Source organism: Leptodactylus fuscus, chromosome 8 (genome assembly GCF_031893055.1).
Source record: "Leptodactylus fuscus isolate aLepFus1 chromosome 8, aLepFus1.hap2, whole genome shotgun sequence".
In the NCBI taxonomy this organism is placed as follows: Eukaryota; Metazoa; Chordata; class Amphibia; order Anura; family Leptodactylidae; genus Leptodactylus; species Leptodactylus fuscus.
The window spans coordinates 69,546,053-69,566,112 of NC_134272.1; the positions used below are offsets into that span (position 1 = coordinate 69,546,053).

The following is a 20,060-nucleotide window of genomic DNA, read 5'->3' on the forward strand; positions in this document are numbered from 1 at the left end:
GAATCCATTACATTTACCATTACCTGGAGGAACACCCCTGGGAGCACATGCTGTCGGTTCCAAATTAAAAACAAAATGATTGCCCATACGGGGAGAACACAAAGCGACACATAGCCAGATGTCCAGATGTATATCTAAGTGCTCTAAAGTTTATTACATGTTACTTAGCTCTTATAGAGGAATAATTGCTGTATGCTAATTTAGGCATAAAAAAACCACATCACATAGAAATATGAATTATTATTGGTAAGAGAACCTCCCACGCTCGTATACAAGACTTCTCCCAAGCTGCACCACTTCTCTGAAATGCTCTACCCCGGACAATCAGATTAACTCCCAATTTCTACAGTTTCAAATGCAAACTAAAGACGCATCTTATCAGACAGGCCTATCACAATTTCTAACTTAAACCCTTAACCCTCCTCTGTCCCCGCTCCCACATTACCCCACATGATATGATGTCATCTCATGCTAACTTTATAGGTCCAAGCTTCATCCACATGTTAACGGACACGACTGTTGACGGCTCATAAAGTCTTATGTTTATGTAATGACAGTCACCTCTATTACAAAAGTGTCTGACCTCTGCATAAGCAATGCCACCCCTGCTACCTCTTGTGTCACCCCCTCTACCTCATAGATTGTAAGCTCTTGCGAGCAGGGCCCTCAGTCCCATTGTGTGAAATGACTTTCTTTGTAATGTATCTTTCTGTCTCTATTGGAACCCTACAAATTGTACAGCGCTGCGGAATATGTTGGCGCTATATAAATAAAATTTATTATTATATATTATTATAGTAAGAGTATAAAATGGGCATTTACAAACTATGAATACGTGCATAAACAATACATGAGTTAACACATGGTTGTCCGTGTCATCCATTTTAGTTCTAATCCTGCTAGCACAATGCTCTAAGATGGACGGTCTGTGCTTGATCCTTAGCTTAGACTATTCTCATATCTAATGGACATTCTGTGCCTTGATATGAAACATGAGAAACTAAGTAACAGTCATGAGAAATCAGAAACATTCCAACCTTTTCCTAAATATGATAAGAAAGCACAACTGAAAGTCTCTCACTGTAGCTGTGAGAGAGGAGAGGACATTTGTGAGAGCAATATGGAATATACGCAGACAAGATGGCGGAATGCTAATCTCTCTCTTTACACAGATATATTTGTCCCCTCACACTCTCATCCTGTTTGTCATTGTCCAAAATATAAGGAAACAGATTGTGATACATTTTGTTATGTAAGCTTTCTAAGATCAGATGTGACCCATTCCTGCAGGCGATGTGTATAAATGTACTAAACATGGCAACGTGCAAATGTATTTCCTGATCTCATGACTAAACCTGCTAATGTAAGGACTTTGGATGTTGATATAAAGCAGTTGTTACACTAGGGAAGACTTAGAAGATATTGGACATTCTGGTAGCAAGGGCTCTGGACTGGTAAGACATTCTTTAGTTATTTTTGGTTTAGTAATTTTATTTGCTTATTTATATGTTATAATTAGTATTGTCATACTATTGGGTTAACCAGGCTGTCCAGAACCTCCATACGTGCACCCCACTAGTACCAACACCCTCCAGACAATATAACAGGGCCTGGCTGCATCCTACAAAAAGGTTCAATAGGCCCAGGGTATTAGTCAATATTCTGGCCAAACCAGCATCAAGGTTCTCCATGTCTTGCTAGTCCTTATGCTAAAATGATGAACATTTAAAGGACATTATATAAAAACATATCACTAAATAAAGGTCACATTTACCTGCTGCCAGTTGAAACCACGGTTCTGTGCAAAATACAGGCCTTTATTCAGCGATAAGAGCCGAAACTGGGACACCACTATGGACGGTTGGGAAGTGTGTTCAATTTTTGGTTATTTAATACAACAATATTCCAATAATGTGACTGTCTTTTGCCATTGCCTTTCACCCACCTACAGGAGGAAGATGCTGGTCTACAGTTTTTTCCTGTTGGGTCTCCTATTTAGTAAGGGTCATTGTGATTCTTGTGGTGAGTGAATACAGATCCTATGGTAATGATTCAAGGTGAATAATAATAATACATTTTATTTACATATTGTCAACATCTTCTACAATACTTTACAAATCATAAGGTTGGTGTGCAGACAAAATGCAGGACAGTGATTGAAGAAATTTCCTGTATTCAGCTGAATTTGAAGGTTTTCTGTAAAAATCACTAGATTTACTGAATTTAGCATACTGTTGGCTTTCCCGTTATGTGCCCTGTGGCTGGAGGTATCGGTGCCGTTACCGAAAGCTCTTCACTGTCAGTCTAACTAGGCTGTGAGGAACACCCTCTCTGACAATACTGTCCATAGCCCTGCACTGTCAGGGGGGACGTTCCTTTCTGCCCAGCGATGATGCTGAGCTGTGATGTTGTGATGATGATCACTGGGATGTTGAGCCATGCCGACTCCAGTGCTGTGGCCAGCTGCGCTAAGTTACGTGGTTGAGCATCCATGGTGCGAACAACCCGATCGAGGTGGTTCCACAGATTCTCGATTGGGTTCAAGTCCGGGGGAATTTGCTTGCCAAGGGAGTACGGTAAACTCATCCTGGTGCTCCTCTAACCACGCATGTACACTGCGAGCTTTATGACATGTTGCATTGTCCTGCTGGTAGATGCCATCATCCTGAGGAAAAACATTAGGGGTGAACATGGTCCGCAAGGATAGATGCATATTTGTGTTGATCCATCATGCCTTCCACAATGATGAGTGCACCCAGATGGCTGATGACACGTGCCTTCTGCGATTGGTCAACGTTGACGTCAAAAGTAGGCGGTGGTCACATTAATATGACTGGATTGTGTATATACTAGTGATTCAGTTAGAAACAGATTCGACCAAAATTTTCAAAAAGTTTCAGTTCACATCAAACCTGAAACTTTTGAAACTCTCTTCAGACCCCAAACTATAAAAACTGGTGACCCAGGGGAGGTGAGTAAAAATAACATACTCACCTTTCCTCACCTATTCTGGGCTTCTAGTGGTTGCCCAACGTCCTCCTCAGGCCTTTAGCAGATATCACGTGCCCTGGGTCCAACGTTGAGGCCTGTGATTGGGCCTCAGTAGTCACATGGAACGCGCCGACGGCACAAAACTAAGTCAAAGCATTGCAATGTCGGAGCACCCCGCATATAAATTGAGGCGCAACCACTGGCTTTAGTGTGACCCCCAGGCACGTGACGTCAACCAAAGGCCAATATATATATATATATATATATATATATATATATATATATTATATATATATATATATCTAGTACACAGTATCACTTGTCCAGTATATGCTTATGCTGAGTATAATGCTCTTATTTAGGGGAATTGGCACTGTGTATTATGTGGGGGGGTGTACCATTTCATAATTTCTCAGGTAGCAGTAAGGCTAGATGCAACCCTGGGGATGATGGGAGGTAGAGAAAAGACAGATGCTCACTACTGGAAAGGGTGGAGGTGGAGAAACGTCCTCTTTAATTAACAAATTAAATAAATATATTAATAAGGAAAAATAACTATTTCATATCCAAGCAGTGATGCTATAATGTTTATCTCAAGTTACTAAATGTTATGTTGTATTTTATCAGACAATATTTCCCATCTTCAAAAGAAGCAAAATATCCTAAATCTCTTGGCATGCTGGGACAAAGAGGAAACAAGCAAAATAAATGACTGCCCGTGCGACTTTACTAACAACAAGCAGCAGCGGTACCGGAGCTGCAAAGAAATAAGACAGTCCGACAATAATGCTAAAGGTGAGCCCAGAAGTCTAGTATTTATGTATTTATTTTCATTTTTTGTGAGCAGAAATTCATCAAAGTAAAATATTTGCAGAGAAAATTTGGTCTTCACAGAGATCAAGGTACCAAAACTGCTCTAAACCATATAGGCATTCTGCGTGCACGGCACTGCCATGTGGATAAGACCCCGAATAAACATATAGAGTCGCTCACAATTCTATGGAATTTCTTCTTATACTGTATATAAAAGATATAGCTGACTGTCTTTCAAACTGCACATCCAAACCTTTACTCCCTCCTGCCACCTCCAAATCAAAAATATTTCTCAAATCTGTTCTATCCTCCACGTCGACTCCACCTTAAGGGTGAATTCACACTGAGTAAACGCTAGCTTATTCTGAACGTAAAACACGTTCAGAATAAGCGGCGTCTAAAGCAGCTCCATTCATCTCTATGGGAGCCGGCATACGAGCGCTCCCCATAGAAATTAATGGGATGCTGCTTTCACTCCGTGCAGTCCCATTGAAGTGAATGGGGAGTGCCGGCGTGTACGCTCCGGCATGAGCAGAGCTTGCCGTATACGCCGGCACTCCCCATTCACTTCAATGGGACTGCTCGGAGTGAAAGCAGCATCCCATTAATTTCTATGGGGAGCGCTCGTATGCCGGCTCCCATAGAGATGAATGGAGCTGCTTTAGACGCCGCTTATTCTGAACGTGTTTTACGTTCAGAATAAGCTAGCGTTTATTCAGTGTGAATTCACCCTTAGTCAGCAAAAATGCTGGTCAATGCCCTCATCATTTCCCACCTAGACTACTGCAACATCATCCTCTGTGTCCTGCCTTCTAATGCTCTTGTGTCTCTCCAATCCATCTTTTAAAGGGATAACTCCATCTGAGACATTCATGGCATATCCACCTCCAAGATTTTTGCATCCCTGATACCCCAACAGGCTATACTTCAAACGCAATCAGAAAACTTCTCAGGAAAGGCCAGTGTTGGACTGGGATGTCCAGGACACACCAGTGGATTTGATTCTAAGGACCCACCCTATTGCTACTGGCTTTACAAGCCATAAAAAAATGTCATGTTACTTTCCTCTCCCTATCACATTTACCATAATTTACGCAAATTTTCTGTCATAAATGACGCCAGAATTCTACACCACCAAGGAGCTTCTGTGGAGCTCTGTTTAGGAGCATGGACCCTGGAGGATGCGCCTTATTTATCAGGGGTGTGAACTTCATTAAATATTAGGCACAAACTCCGTCCGGTGGAAAACTCAGAGTGTCGCAGTCTGTGGGGGCGGGGGGGGGGGGGGGTAAAATGTCTGAGATTGTTGTCTCAGCCATTAGAGCAAACACTATCACTGCAGCATAATGGTTCAGTGGCCACCAAAAATAAAACTACAACTCTCAGCAGGTCCTGAGAATCTAGGGATGCTGGGGGTTGTAGTTCTCGAAGGGTCATGGAAGAGTAAGGGCCCGTTCATACGGCAAAAAATAAAGAGGGATTTAGGTGGACTTCTGACTCAAATATCTTTTTATCATCAGAGCTACATCTGTTGATCAGCCATTTCCTGGCCCCCAAATGGTATAACGTACCCTTTTCTGGCCCACATACGGTATAACATACCCTTTTACCGGCACCAATGCAGTATAAAACCTCCTTTTCACTACAGTAGCTTTGGTTAGCGCCCTGCTGTATAACTTCAGCAGATAACGGCTGCCATTCACTTACCAAACGTAGCAGGGCCCCATAAGTGTGGATGCTTCAGTAATTGTCCGCATAGGGGCCCACCAGATGATTCACCTGTACCCCGGTGGACCAGTCCAAGCCTGGGGAAGCCTACAACGTACAGTAACCGGCCAGTCCGAGCCTGGGGAAGCCTACAACGTACAGTAACCAGCCAGTCCAAGCCTGGGGAAGCCTACAACATACAGTAACTGGCCAGTCCGAGCCTGGGAAGGCCTACAACGTACAGTAACCGGCCAGTCCGAGCCTGGGGAAGCCTACAACGTACAGTAATCAGCCAGTCCGAGCCTGGGGAAGCCTACAACGTACAGTAACCAGCCAGTCCGAGCCTGGGGAAGCCTACAACGTACAGTAACCGGCCAGTCTGAGCCTGGGGAAGCCTACAACGTACAGTAACCGGCCAGTCTGAGCCTGGGAAGGCCTACAACGTACAGTAATCAGCCAGTCCGAGCCTGGGGAAGCCTACAACGTACAGTAACCGGCCAGTCCGAGCCTGGGAAGGCCTACAATGTACAGTAACCGGCCAGTCCGAGCCTGGGAAGGCCCACAACATACAGTAATAGGCCAGTGCGACCATGGGAAAGCCTACAATGTACAGTAACCCTGCAGCCACTACACTACCATAAGAACACCGTCCACTGTCACCTACCTACTGTCTCTATCACCTTTACCTTACAGATCAACAGTCTTTCTGAAAGTGTTTTCTCTACCATTAAGCCAGTCACTCAGTATATTTTTGCTAGCATTAGATGGAGATACTGGTATGCTCCAAACAACCAACTCCACCTTGTCCCACACACGTCCTGCTGAAAGTGTCTTTCTGCCATAGGGCAAAAACCTGCCATGTTCGGTCAGCTATAAAGCTCTACTGTCCAAAAGCCCATCCCCATATATCAGAGGACCTAGGGTCTTCCACACCATTACTCCACCCCACCAGCCTGATCTCCTGTCGCTTGACAGATGGGGTTCATCTATTCGTGCGGGTTGCTTCATATTCTGACCCTCCTGTCAGCATGGAGCAACAAAGATCTGGATTCATCTGACCAGGCTCACTAACACAATTTATCTGTATCTTGCCTGGTAGAGTTTCCCTTAGACAGTAATGGAATTAGAACTCTCTGCCAAATCTGAAATTGTTCATAAAATAGTATATAATGATAATCTTTGTAGTAAATTCTAGATATTTCTGTGCTAACAGATGGCATTTATACTTTAACTACGGAACATGGAGTTTCCTACCAAACATTTTGTGACATGACAACCAATGGAGGAGGCTGGACACTAGTGGCAAGTATACACGAGAACAATATTAATGGAAAGTGCACAACCGGGGATCGCTGGTCCAGTCAACAAGGGAATAATCAGAATAATCCTGAAGGAGACGGGAACTGGGCAAATTATGCCACATTTGGGCTCGCTGATGGGGCCACCAGTGATGACTACAAGGTAACTATTACTTTATTATTCTATTGCAAAACTATATTGTCTAAATGGAGGGATTCCTTACCAAGGTCATGTAGGTCACAAAGAAACCAATATAAGGGCCCATTCATACTTCAGAAAATGAAGAGTAATCTGACGTAGACATCAGCCTCAGATTCCTCTTCATTTTCCACCCCTGACATCCCGTTGACTCACTACAACTGGCGCCGCTGTAATTTGCCTCTCCCCCTCCTTTGCTTGATAGATAGGGCCATGAAGTGATGCCCAAGTCTCCCTGACCCTGTAATCACACGATCGTGCCAAGGAATGTATCACTAACATATGTGCAGAACCACTCTGAACTTGCCAGGCCATAGGGGCGCACATGTGCCAATTGCTTCACAGTATACCCAGATCCACAGACCTTATTGCGATGGCCCCGCTCTAGCTTGGAACATATTGCTCCCTGGCCCTGTCAAGGAAGCTAAGGGGTAAAAGCAAAATTACAGTGTGCCATGCTACAGACTGCTCATTTATATATTTACATTTCTAAGCAGATTTGTAAGGGACAAAAGGCATTGGATTCAGGTGACCCTAATCTATATAACTATGCCCTTGATTTCTTACGATCAACACCGTTTAAAGTGGCTTGACCCCCATGAAAATCTTGTTGCAAGCAATTCTTGAGGTCTCTGGTAGACTGAAATCTACGGAGATGTAACTCGAAGCTCCTGGGCCACAATTCAAAATATGTAATGAAGCCCCTATGTGGCAGTTGCTGCCTATGCATTCAATACACAGAGACGTCCACTTGGGAGAGCCTTTCACAGGGCGATTTGTGAATGACAAATCACAGCAAAGTAGGAGTGGCCTTTAAGGGTTGTGGCCTTTATAAAAAAAAAAAACGGCACATATATCCAGACCCCATATAATAATATTAGACCCAGATTGTTAGTGGTCAATTACAGTGGCATAACTAAAGTCTTGTGAGCCCCAACATAAACTTTTGTCTTGGACCCCTACTTCCTCCCTATAGCGGATTCTTAATAGCGACAGTTACCGGTGCTGTAGTAGGGCCCCTGCTTATCAACTATTTGAAGGTACTGTAGTGCTTTTTCAAGCGCCGTGATTCTTTTACTACTGTATTTACATTGAACAGGATCTGTTTATAATCACCATGTGATGTTATTACAGCCTGTGGTGTATGGTGTGAATAGTATAGGGCCCCCACACTGTATAATATGCTCCACAGTAACCTCACACATTATCGTATGTTCCATGGTGGACCTCACACAGAATAATAAGCTCCACAGTGACCCCCACATGGTATAATATGCTCCCTGATGGCCCCTACATGGTATAATATGCTCCAAAGTGGCCCCTACATGGAATAATATACTTCACAATGACCCCCACATAGTATAATATGCTCCATAGTGACCCCACAAAGTGACCCCACATAGTGACCCCACTCTTCTCAGTGGCCCCACACAGCATAAAATGCTCCCAAGAGCCCCCTTAGAGCAGCTTCAAATGAACCCCAAGAAATTTGATGAATATTTGTGAGGTTTGGTCTTCCACTTCGGTGCCAGACCCCAGTAGAGTCCCAAGGGAAGTGATTACAAATAACACACTACTATTCACCTTTCCTCAGCTCTCCTGGGCATCCTCGCTCCATCTGGCTCTCTTCAATATCTTCGGTTCTCTTCTGCTAATGAGATTGTGAATGCAGGTAACACGCCCCATACATGACTGCTGGAGCCTGTTATTGGGCCTCAGTAGTCAAGTGGGGCACACTGACATCATTACACTGGTGTACCCCATGTAACTGCTGGGGCCCAATCACAGATCCCAGCAGTGACGTCTGAGGCGTGTGACCTCAGTCACAGGCCAGAAGAGCCCTGGAGACATTCTGGGCCCCTTTTCATTAACAATATGCATGGCATTCGGGAACCAGGCTTTCCCCAACTGCTATCATGGTGCACCACTTTTATTTATGTCATTTAGTGATCACTTTAAATATTTTTTGGTGGTATTGAATGAATATATATATATATATATATATATATATATATATATATATATATATATATATACCGTATATATATATTGAGGGAGAATAGCTGAGTAGCATCAGCAATGTGGACCCAAACAGTCAGAAACAAGGACACAGCATCAAGTGAAAAAAGGGTTTTGCCCCTGTGCATTTATTATATGAGGAAAAGCAAGCAAAATAAAACACAGCCTTAACTTCAGGAAAAAGGAAAATCCTGCTCGTCCAATCTCTAACTAAACAGAAATACACCTAGCTACACATATGGCTTGCTCCAGCCACAGAACAAAAACAAAATAGCTTGTAGTCCTCACCAGACACCGGCGCCTCCTCTCGCTCCGACTCACACCAAGCTTTTTCTTTCACTGAATGTGTATTATATATAGAGAAATGCCTTTATATGCCAATATAATGGCATAAAGAAATCTCTCTATTTACCAAAACATTATGTAGGCACAGTACAATACTACTGCAGCTTGGTATAAGAAAAAAAAAATGAAACTAATAGAGCATGTGGCTCAGTCAGTGGAGTAACAGCCTAACATATTCCACTTCTTGAGTTCAAGTCCCAGCTCACACCTAATGGTAAAGGTGACACCATTGTACAGTAAATAATAATAAGCTGGGTGAAAGAGGCTATTCATCAGGTGACCGGGTGAGACGTCCAGAAATCCCAGGTGAGTTGGCATGTCTGCCCATAGCTATGTTTCTGAAAGCACATAGGGTACTTAACTGCATTACCTTTTCTATTGTGCAGGGAAAGGGTGAGATGAATGCAGAGGTAAAGTAGTACTGCAACCTCTACATTCTCAGGATCAGTAAAAATCCCAACATTCAGTGACTGCATATCCTAGTGAAATACCATCATTTATATAAGAAATCCCCTTTAAGTGATGAATTGAAAAATGTGTCTACTTGAAAATCCCAGTGCTACTACTTGGGTCAAAGTTTGCATTATGAAAATAATTATTGTCTGATGAATTTGTGATAGTTGTATTAACCCCTGTATATATTTCATCCTATCCTTTTAGAATCCAGGTTACTATTAGAGATGAGCGAACAGTGTTCTATCGAACACATGTTCGATCGGATATCAGGGTGTTCGCCATGTTCGAATCGAATCGAACACCACGTGGTAAAGTGCGCCAAAATTCGATTCCCCTCCCACCTTCCCTGGCGCCTTTTTTGCACCAATAACAGCGCAGGGGAGGTGGGACAGGAACTACGACACTGGGGGCATTGAAAAAAATTGGAAAAAGTCATTGGCTGCCGAAATCAGGTGACCTCCATTTTAGACGAATAGTGGATTTCAAATCCGGGTCATATGAGAATGTGAACTTTGTGACTATGAGACAGGGATAGCTGTACAGGCAGGGATAGCTAGGGATAACCTTTATTTAGGGGGGAATGTTATTAAAAATAACTTTTTGGGGCTCTATCGGGTGTGTAATTGTGATTTTTGTGAGATAAACTTTTTCCCATAGGGATGCATTGGCCAGCGCTGATTGGCCGAATTCCGTACTCTGGCCAATCAGTGCTGGCCAATGCATTCTATTAGCTTGATGAAGCAGAGTGTGCACAAGGGTTCAAGCGCACCCTCGGCTCTGATGTAGCAGAGCCGAGGCTGCACAAGGGTTCAAGCGCACCCTCGGCTCTGATGTAGGAGAGCCGAGGGTGCACTTGAACCCTTGTGCACCCTCAGCTCTGCTACATCAGAGCCGAGGGTGCGCTTGAACCCTTGTGCACACTCTGCTTCATCAAGCTAATAGAATGCATTGGCCAGCGCTGATTGGCCAATGTATTCTATTAGCCTGATGAAGTAGAGCTGAATGTGTGTGCTAAGCACACACATTCAGCTCTACTTCATCGGGCTAATAGAATGCATTGGCCAGCGCTGATTGGCCAGAGTACGGAACTCGACCAATCAGCGCTGGCTCTGCTGGAGGAGGCGGAGTCTAAGATCGCTCCACACCAGTCTCCATTCAGGTCCGACCTTAGACTCCGCCTCCTCCGGCAGAGCCAGCGCTGATTGGCCGAAGGCTGGCCAATGCATTCCTATGCGAATGCAGAGACTTAGCAGTGCTGAGTCAGTTTTGCTCAACTACACATCTGATGCACACTCGGCACTGCTACATCAGATGTAGCAATCTGATGTAGCAGAGCCGAGGGTGCACTAGAACCCCTGTGCAAACTCAGTTCACGCTAATAGAATGCATTGGCCAGCGCTGATTGGCCAATGCATTCTATTAGCCCGATGAAGTAGAGCTGAATGTGTGTGCTAAGCACACACATTCAGCACTGCTTCATCACGCCAATACAATGCATTAGCCAGTGCTGATTGGCCAGAGTACGGAATTCGGCCAATCAGCGCTGGCTCTGCTGGAGGAGGCGGAGTCTAAGATCGCTCCACACCAGTCTCCATTCAGGTCCGACCTTAGACTCCGCCTCCTCCAGCAGAGCCAGCGCTGATTGGCCGAATTCCGTACTCTGGCCAATCAGCACTGGCTAATGCATTGTATTGGCTTGATGAAGCAGTGCTGAATGTGTGTGCTTAGCACACACATTCAGCTCTACTTCATCGGGCTAATAGAATGCATTGGCCAGCGCTGATTGGCCGAATTCCGTACTCTGGCCAATCAGCACTGGCTAATGCATTGTATTGGCTTGATGAAGCAGTGCTGAATGTGTGTGCTTAGCACACACATTCAGCTCTACTTCATCGGGCTAATAGAATGCATTGGCCAATCAGCGCTGGCCAATGCATTCTATTAGCGTGAACTGAGTTTGCACAGGGGTTCTAGTGCACCCTCGGCTCTGCTACATCAGATTGCTACATCTGATGTAGCAGTGCCGAGTGTGCATCAGATGTGTAGTTGAGCAAAACTGACTCAGCACTGCTAAGTCTGCATTCGCATAGGAATGCATTGGCCAGCCTTCGGCCAATCAGCGCTGGCTCTGCCGGAGGAGGCGGAGTCTAAGGTCGGACCTGAATGGAGACTGGTGTGGAGCGATCTTAGACTCCGCCTCCTCCAGCAGAGCCAGCGCTGATTGGCCGAATTCCGTACTCTGGCCAATCAGCACTGGCTAATGCATTGTATTGGCTTGATGAAGCAGTGCTGAATGTGTGTGCTTAGCACACACATTCAGCTCTACTTCATCGGGCTAATAGAATGCATTGGCCAATCAGCGCTGGCCAATGCATTCTATTAGCGTGAACTGAGTTTGCACAGGGGTTCTAGTGCACCTCGGCTCTGCTACATCAGATTGCTACATCTGATGTAGCAGTGCCGAGTGTGCATCAGATGTGTAGTTGAGCAAAACTGACTCAGCACTGCTAAGTCTGCATTCGCATAGGAATGCATTGGCCAGCCTTCGGCCAATCAGCGCTGGCTCTGCCGGAGGAGGCGGAGTCTAAGGTCGGACCTGAATGGAGACTGGTGTGGAGCGATCTTAGACTCCGCCTCTTCCAGCAGAGCCAGCGCTGATTGGTCGAGTTCCGTACTTTGGCCAATCAGCACTGGCCAATGCATTTCTATGGGGAAAAGTTAGCTTGCGAAAATCGCAAACTGACAGGGATTTCCATGAAATAAAGTGACTTTTATGCCCCCAGACATGCTTCCCCTGCTGTCCCAGTGTCATTCCAGGGTGTTGGTATCATTTCCTGGGGTGTCATAGTGGACTTGGTGACCCTCCAGACACGAATTTGGGTTTCCCCCTTAACGAGTTTATGTTCCCCATAGACTATAATGGGGTTCGAAACCCATTCGAACACTCGAACAGTGAGCGGCTGTTCGAATCGAATTTCGAACCTCGAACATTTTAGTGTTCGCTCATCTCTAGTTACTATGATATCTCTGCTGCCAATGTGGGTTTATGGCATGTACCGAACAAGACTCCCCTTCACCTGTGGAAGAATAAAGCTCTTCTAAGATATCGCACCCAAGATGGTTTCTTGACTACCAATGGAGGAAATCTCTTCCATCTTTATAAGGTAACTGTCCGAGTTCTTTTAAAGAGAGACTGTCTGGTCCAAAAACCCCTCCCAAACCAATTATAAGATAAGATAAGATAAGATAATCCTTTAATAGTCCCACCTTGGGGAAATTTCAGCGTGTTACAGCAGCATAGTAATACAGATACAGGATAATACAGAGTAATATGTTACAGACGTAGACACAGATAAGCTGAGAAGAGAAGATATACTAGGAGTCCATGGCAGCTAAGGAAAAACAGAAGAGAAAGAGGAAGACCTCATGATCATCCTCATAATCATTAGTTCTCTGTGCGGAGAGCTCTTCGTTTGGTCTGATGTAGATTATACAGCCTGGTCGCGGTTGGAAGGAAGGACCTGCGATAGCGCTCCTTCTCACACTTGGGGTGAAGCAGACGGTCGCTTACAGTGCTGCCAAGTCCCATCAGGGTCCCATACATGGGGTGGGATTTGTTCCCCCGCATGGAGGTCACCACAGACAGTATCCTTCTGTCACCCACCACCTGTACTGGGTCCAAGGGGCTCCCCAGGACAGAGCTGGCCCTCCTGATCAGCCTGTCAAGTCTATTTCTGTCCCTGGTTGATATACTGCTTCCCCAGCAGGCCACACCGAAAAAGATGGCTGAGGCAACCACAGAGTTGAAGAAGGCCCTAAGAAGTGTCCCCTGGACTCCGAAGGCCCTCAGCCTCCTGAGCAGGTAGAGTCTGCTGTGGCCCTTTCTGTGCAGCGCCTCCAGGTGATCAGCCCAGTCTAGTTTATTATTGAGGAGCACGCCCAGGTACTTATAGGTCCTGACTATCTCAATACATGTTCCTTGGATCTCCACCGGGGTCGGAGCACCTCTCCGTTTACTAAAGTCCACCACCATCTCCTTGGTCTTCCCAGCATTAATCCTGAGCTGGTTCTGCTGGCACCATTCAACAAAATCCCGGTTTAAGTCTCTGTATTCCCTATCATCGCCATCAGTGATAAGGCCGACTATAGCAGAGTCATCGGAGTACTTCTGTAAGTAACAGCTGGATGAGTTGTGCCTGAAGTCAGCAGTGTACAGTGTGAAGAGGAATGGGGCAAGAACTGTACCTTGAGGTGCCCCCGTACTACAGATCACAGTGTCAGACACACAGTCCTGGGCTCTCACATACTGAGGGCGGTTTGTCAGGTAGTCTAGGATCCAGTTGGACAGGTGATGGTCCGCACCACCAAGGTTCAGCTTCTCCCTCAGTAGCCCTGGCTGAATGGTGTTGAACGCACTGGAGAAATCAAAGAACATTATTCTCACAGTGTTCCCGGGTTTCTCCAGGTGAGAGAGAGCTCTGTGAAGAAGGTGGATGATGGCGTCATCTACCCCAATGCCTGGCCGGTAGGCAAACTGGAGGGGGTCCAGAGCGGAGCTCACTAGGGGGCGTAGGTGTGTCAGGACCAGTCTCTCTAGGACCTTCATTAGGTGTGATGTCAGTGCTACAGGTCGGTAGTCATTGTAGCCCATCGGGTTGGGTTTCTTTGGGACTGGTACCACGCAAGATGTTTTCCACAGTTGAGGTACCACCCCCAGCTTCAGGCTCATATTGTACATGTGCGTTATAATACCACACAGCTGGTCACTGCACATTTTAAGAATTATAGTGCTATGTAGGGCTCTTTAAGCAGTAACATACCTTTTGGCCAAAAACCAATGAAGTACTGCAGAGATGATCAGCTTTTTATGTATATGCAAATCAACCTGCGGGTGCATCAGGGGGGTTTGATTGCCTAAAATTACCTACAGACAGTTGTAAATTCTTTATCTATATGAACTGATGGTGCACAATGTCTCCACTTTAGCCATGTTTGATATTCAACCTCTGTCCACATCGTTGTTGTCCGTAGACAAATCTGAAAATGCCGGACAATTTGCATATGCATAACAAGATGATTATCTCTACATTGTTTCATAGTTTTGGAACCACCAGCTATATTTATGATCCTACTAAAGTTCCCTACTTGGTATTATCATAGGTTTGGAAGGCATTTTGGACCTGACAAGACTCCCTTTAGGAAGAATATGCAAATCTGTCTTCCATGATGTAATTAGGAAGTCAGGTGCCTCAGTGTTGCAAACCAATAGAGGGCGCTCACTGGAATGTGCAAGCCTGTCTTCCCTGATGTAAATAGGAAGACAGAATCTCAGTGAAATAGCCCAATAAAGGCTGCTCCCTTTAACATCATGCTTGACCTTCCAAGAGGCCTTTGTTTTGCAATGATGCTGGGATTATTACCAGGTATAGTCTCTCAACCGACGACGGCCGCTTCGATGTTATTGCATCTCGTCAGCCCGGTGTAGGTGAAGACTAACCTGGTAGAGGTGAGAGGCTTAGACAGGGTAAGGGGGGGTATCGTCACTGATGTTAAAGGGAGCAGCCTTTATTGGGCTATTTCACTGAGATTCTGTCTTATTAATTACATCAGGGAAGACAGGCTTGCACATTCCAGTGAGCGCCCTCTATTGCTTTGCAACACTGAGGCATCTGACTTCCAAATTACATCATGGAAGACAGATTTGCATATTCTTCCCATATTCCCTTGCAAAGTGGAGTGCTAAAGGCTTAATAAGTCTCCACACACCTATATGGTGGTCTCTCCCCAATGGAAGACAGATTTGCATATTCCTCCCATAGTCCCTTGCAGTGGAGTGCTAAAGGCTTAATAAGTCTTCACACACCTATATGGTGGTCTCTCCCCAAGGAGTGACAATACCCCCCAAGACTCCCTTTATTCAAACAACCAGTAATCCCATACCAGAGACCCTGGGTTAAAGACCCAGCATAGACATATAAAAATCCCAGTACATTGTACAGAGTAATAAATGGTACCATTTCGAAATACAACTTGTCATGCAAAAATCAAGCCCTCATATGACTATGTGAATGGAAAAATGAGAAGGTTATGGCCTGTACACAGCAACAGCAGTGGTTGTGAAACTGATCTCACCAAACAATGAAATCATCTAAAAAGATGTTTATGGACCTAAAGAAGGGAAACAGCCAATGGTTAAAGATGATATTATATCTTGCTGATCTTTTCTCTTTTAGAAATACCCAGTAATATATAACACTGGCTCATGTCCCACTAACAACGGTCCGGCTGTTTCAGTAGTTTATGATCATGGGAGTGCAGAGAAAATGTTCAGCCTGTATTCATCACATGCGAAAAGTAAGATTATCATTTCACCTAATAGAGGAGATGTATTCATACTTGTGCAAACTCGGGTGATGGACAGGGATTTGGGGGGAAGGGCATGGGTTCAGAAAATTCCAGGCTCAATCTGGTGGTGTATTTAAAAATTTACCAAAATGTAGTGACATATATGACATGTAAGTTATACCATTGCTGCAAATAATGTAACTAGAGACCACCGAGAATGTATGGTTGTTATGTGTCTTCCCCTTATATTAAGCCATGTGTCGTCGCCATGAGATGTTTTTCTAACACTATAAAGCCTCTTTTGAGACATTCGCATTGCTTATTCAATGGGGTGTCCTGGCAGCGCCTATCATCTTCTCTTTGTCCTGTACTGTAACAGAAGACATTATTTCAGTCCTATGTACAATTACAGATAAAAGTATTTCATCCATCAATCAAGAAAATTGTAATGTCTATTGTTCTGATCCCCTGATGAATGAGATCAACAGATATTCACCGTACTCATTTTTTCATGGACACTGTATTATATATAGTCTAATATCATCATTTAGATGGTAACATTTATACTCTTGTGCACAGATTCGGTCACTGCTGGATTTATCCAATTTCGAGTTTTCAACAATGAAAAAGCAGCAGTAGCGTTATGTGCTGGAATTAAAGTGAATAATCAATGTAATACAGAACATGTAAGTAAGAGTATTGCCCATTGTACCTGCACATAGCAACACCATAAAATGTTCTATATTCATTGCTAAGAGTTAAATAGGCCGTTGTTAATGTTTGTTTTGTATCAGTTTGTCATCCGGTTTTAAAATAAAAAACAGATAGAATTCATTGGTCTATTTTTTGACCCAATCCATTCATCTGCTTTTAACAAACAGATACAAATAGAATAAAATGGACCTATGCACTTGTATTGGTCTGTCCATCTGTGAAGAAGGAGAAAGACAGAACATGTTTAAATGGTTCGGTAAAAAAAAAATTGACATGTGTATGTCCCCATTGACTCCCATGGTTCTTAAAAAAAAACCTTGTGTAACAGATGTTATGAAAATGTCCATTACTAGAGATGAGCGAACAGTAAAATGTTCGAGGTTCGATATTCGTTTCGAGTAGCCCCTCAATATTCGACTACTCGAATCGAATATCGAACCCTATTATAGTCTATGGGGGGAAAATGCTTGTTTCAGGGGTAGGCAACGTTCGATCAAATTATACTTACCAAGTCCACGAGTGAGGGTCGGGCTGGATCCTCCGAGAAGTCTTCTCCTTGCAGCGTCCCCGCGGCATCTTCCGGCTCTGAATTCACTCTGCCAGGCATCGGGCCTGGGCAGAGCCGACTGCGCATGTCCACACTACAAGCAGACATGCGCAGTCGGCTCTGCCCAGGCCCGATGCCTGGCAGAGTGAATTCAGAGCCGGAAGACGCCACGGGGAAGCTGCATGGAGAAGACGTCTAAAGGTAGGAGAAGAACCAGCATTGATTGGCTGACTGTATAGCATTCGGCCAATCAATGCTGGTTCTGCATCAAACTTTTACATTCGAATAGCAAGTGGTACTCGATCGAGTACGAGTATTTCGAATACCGTAGTATTCGATCAAGTACTACTCGCTCATCTCTATCCATTACATATCAGTTTTTCACATTCCTGTGCTGCCTGGTCCATCACAACTTGTTCAATCCGAGACGAATCAGGGAGCCAAGCCACCCAAAGCCCAAACAAAACTATCTTATGCTTTTTAAAATTTTCAGTCTTTTCTATTGAAGAGGGGCGGCTACTGCTAATTTATCTCCCTGACTCCAGCGGGATCCTCTCGATCCACTAAAAAAATAAAGGCAAGCACAAAGGAGACTTAAAACCTCATTGGATTTGACTTGACATGGATTGGCCTCCTGGGCACCCATAAAACAAATCCATTGAATGCACAGACACAGACTGGTACTTTATACCTGGGCAACTCCAGGTACTTTTCTAGTTATTTATACGTATCCATTATTTAAGGAGTTTTCCGGGTTAAAACATTGATCACCTACCCTATAGATCTCATTGATTAAGATTGGAGGGAACCTGACACCCAGCACCCTTACTGATCAGCTGTTCTTAGCAGTTTTTACACAGTGAATGGAGCAGGAAGCAAACAGCTGATTTCTATGTAGTGACCAGATAAGATTACTGCAGATGAGCTCCCATCCCCTTGAATGGGAAATACGATGCAGTGATTTGGTTCAGCCACTGTCTGCTATAGCTAAGAATGCTATACACTCACCTAGATAGCATACATAGGTAATATAAATGGTTACTGTAAATCTCTCCTTATATTACAGGTCTGTATTGGAGGTGGTGGATATTTTCCTGAAGCTAGTCCCAGGCAATGTGGAGACTTTACAGCAATGGATTGGGATGGTGTTGGTACACACACTGGATGGAGCGCTAGCAAGGATTTTATAGAATCGTCTATCCTTATCTTCTACCAATGAATTTGATGTCAGACATGAATAAATATCCAATGAAAACAGATGTTACCTGTATTTTATACAATAGAGATTAATAAAACTACTGAATATTTCATACATTCACATAATGTGTGATCCGTAGCATTGCAGTAACATGTTATGTTGATAAATGTAGATAAGTGCCATTGAGGACACTTATAGGTTTGTTTCACTCTGGTGCTTATATTAAAACATATTAAAAATATTAATAATAATAATTATTGTTGTATTATTAGATCAGAATAAATGTTGGAAAGGAAGGGATCTTCTAATGGATCTCATATGGGATCCTGTTTTACAGGATTCAAAAAATGCAGATATTAAAGATAAGTTGGGTGGGAAAGGAAGATTGGTGAAGGTTCCTATGGTCAGATCCAGAAAACTTGCCTTTCTGTCTGGGTTCAGTTGCTTTATGATCCTTGTTATCATGTGTTCTTAATGGGGAGAGGGGAATTCGTTGATGATCAGCCCCGTTTATCTCCCATGAGAACAAAAGATCAGCATATTGAAATCTTACACGCTTATCCTTTACCTTACACCACTGTCACATTCAAATTGCAAAAACCTTCCCAAAATTGTCACTTTTATTGCAGTACTCCGGTACCGTATGTGCATTTGAACCCTATAGCGATCTAATATTTTATCCTTATGTCAGTAACATTTTATCCCTCTCTGCATTCCCACGTTCATAACTTTTTACATTTTGCTTTACAAGATCCTTTATTTTGTGGGTACATGAGATTTTTTTTTTGATCAGTTTTTATTACTTTTTGAGAAGTGAGATCAGAAAACATAATTTCAAGCATCTGAATGGTTTATGGCATTTATTATGTATCATAAATAACATACTCATTTTATGTTATTGGTTGTTACGGATGTGGTGATACCAATTATGTGTGGTTTTTATTTATTAATTTTTTCATTAACCAATATATAAGTGGTTAAATGGCATGCATGTTTTTTCAGGCCTGAAGAAGGAACCAGTAGGGTGAGGGAGCCATATTAGAAGAAACAGAGCAACGTGAACACTGGTGATATTCCCGGTTTTCACTGTAGGCAAATGATTCTCCAGACAGCACTGTGCTGCCTCAAGACTCTCCAGAGACGCCCTCCATCTTCTTCTCAAGACCGCCTCTTCTCCGCATCTTCATCCGAAAGGCCGACTGCGTGTGTCCTTTGGCCATTTTTCCTGTGGCCTTTTACAAGATTGACCCGAACGGCAGCACAGAGAAGACTTCTAAAGGTGGGGGAAGAATAGCCTTTCTTAAAGGGATTGTAATGATAGAATCCCTTTAACTCATTCACTGCCCTAGATCACCAAGGTTGCAGGCACTACTTGCTTTTCTGCCCTAGACCTGAGGGATGATCCTATAAACCTACTGTAGGTAATAA

At 43.9% G+C, this 20,060-nt stretch overlaps 1 protein-coding gene across 1 annotated transcript; it reads left to right on the top strand.

Moving 5' to 3' along the window:
* Window positions 1-1,958: 1,958 nt before the first annotated feature.
* Window positions 1,959-18,653, top strand: LOC142216372 (intelectin-1-like). Its single transcript, XM_075284158.1, has 8 exons — window positions 1,959-2,022; window positions 3,619-3,786; window positions 6,725-6,972; window positions 10,668-10,675; window positions 12,842-12,992; window positions 16,062-16,182; window positions 16,753-16,859; window positions 18,501-18,653. Exons 1-8 carry the CDS (start codon window positions 1,959-1,961, stop codon window positions 18,651-18,653), a joined length of 1,020 nt encoding a protein of 339 aa, XP_075140259.1.
* Window positions 18,654-20,060: the final 1,407 nt, after the last annotated feature.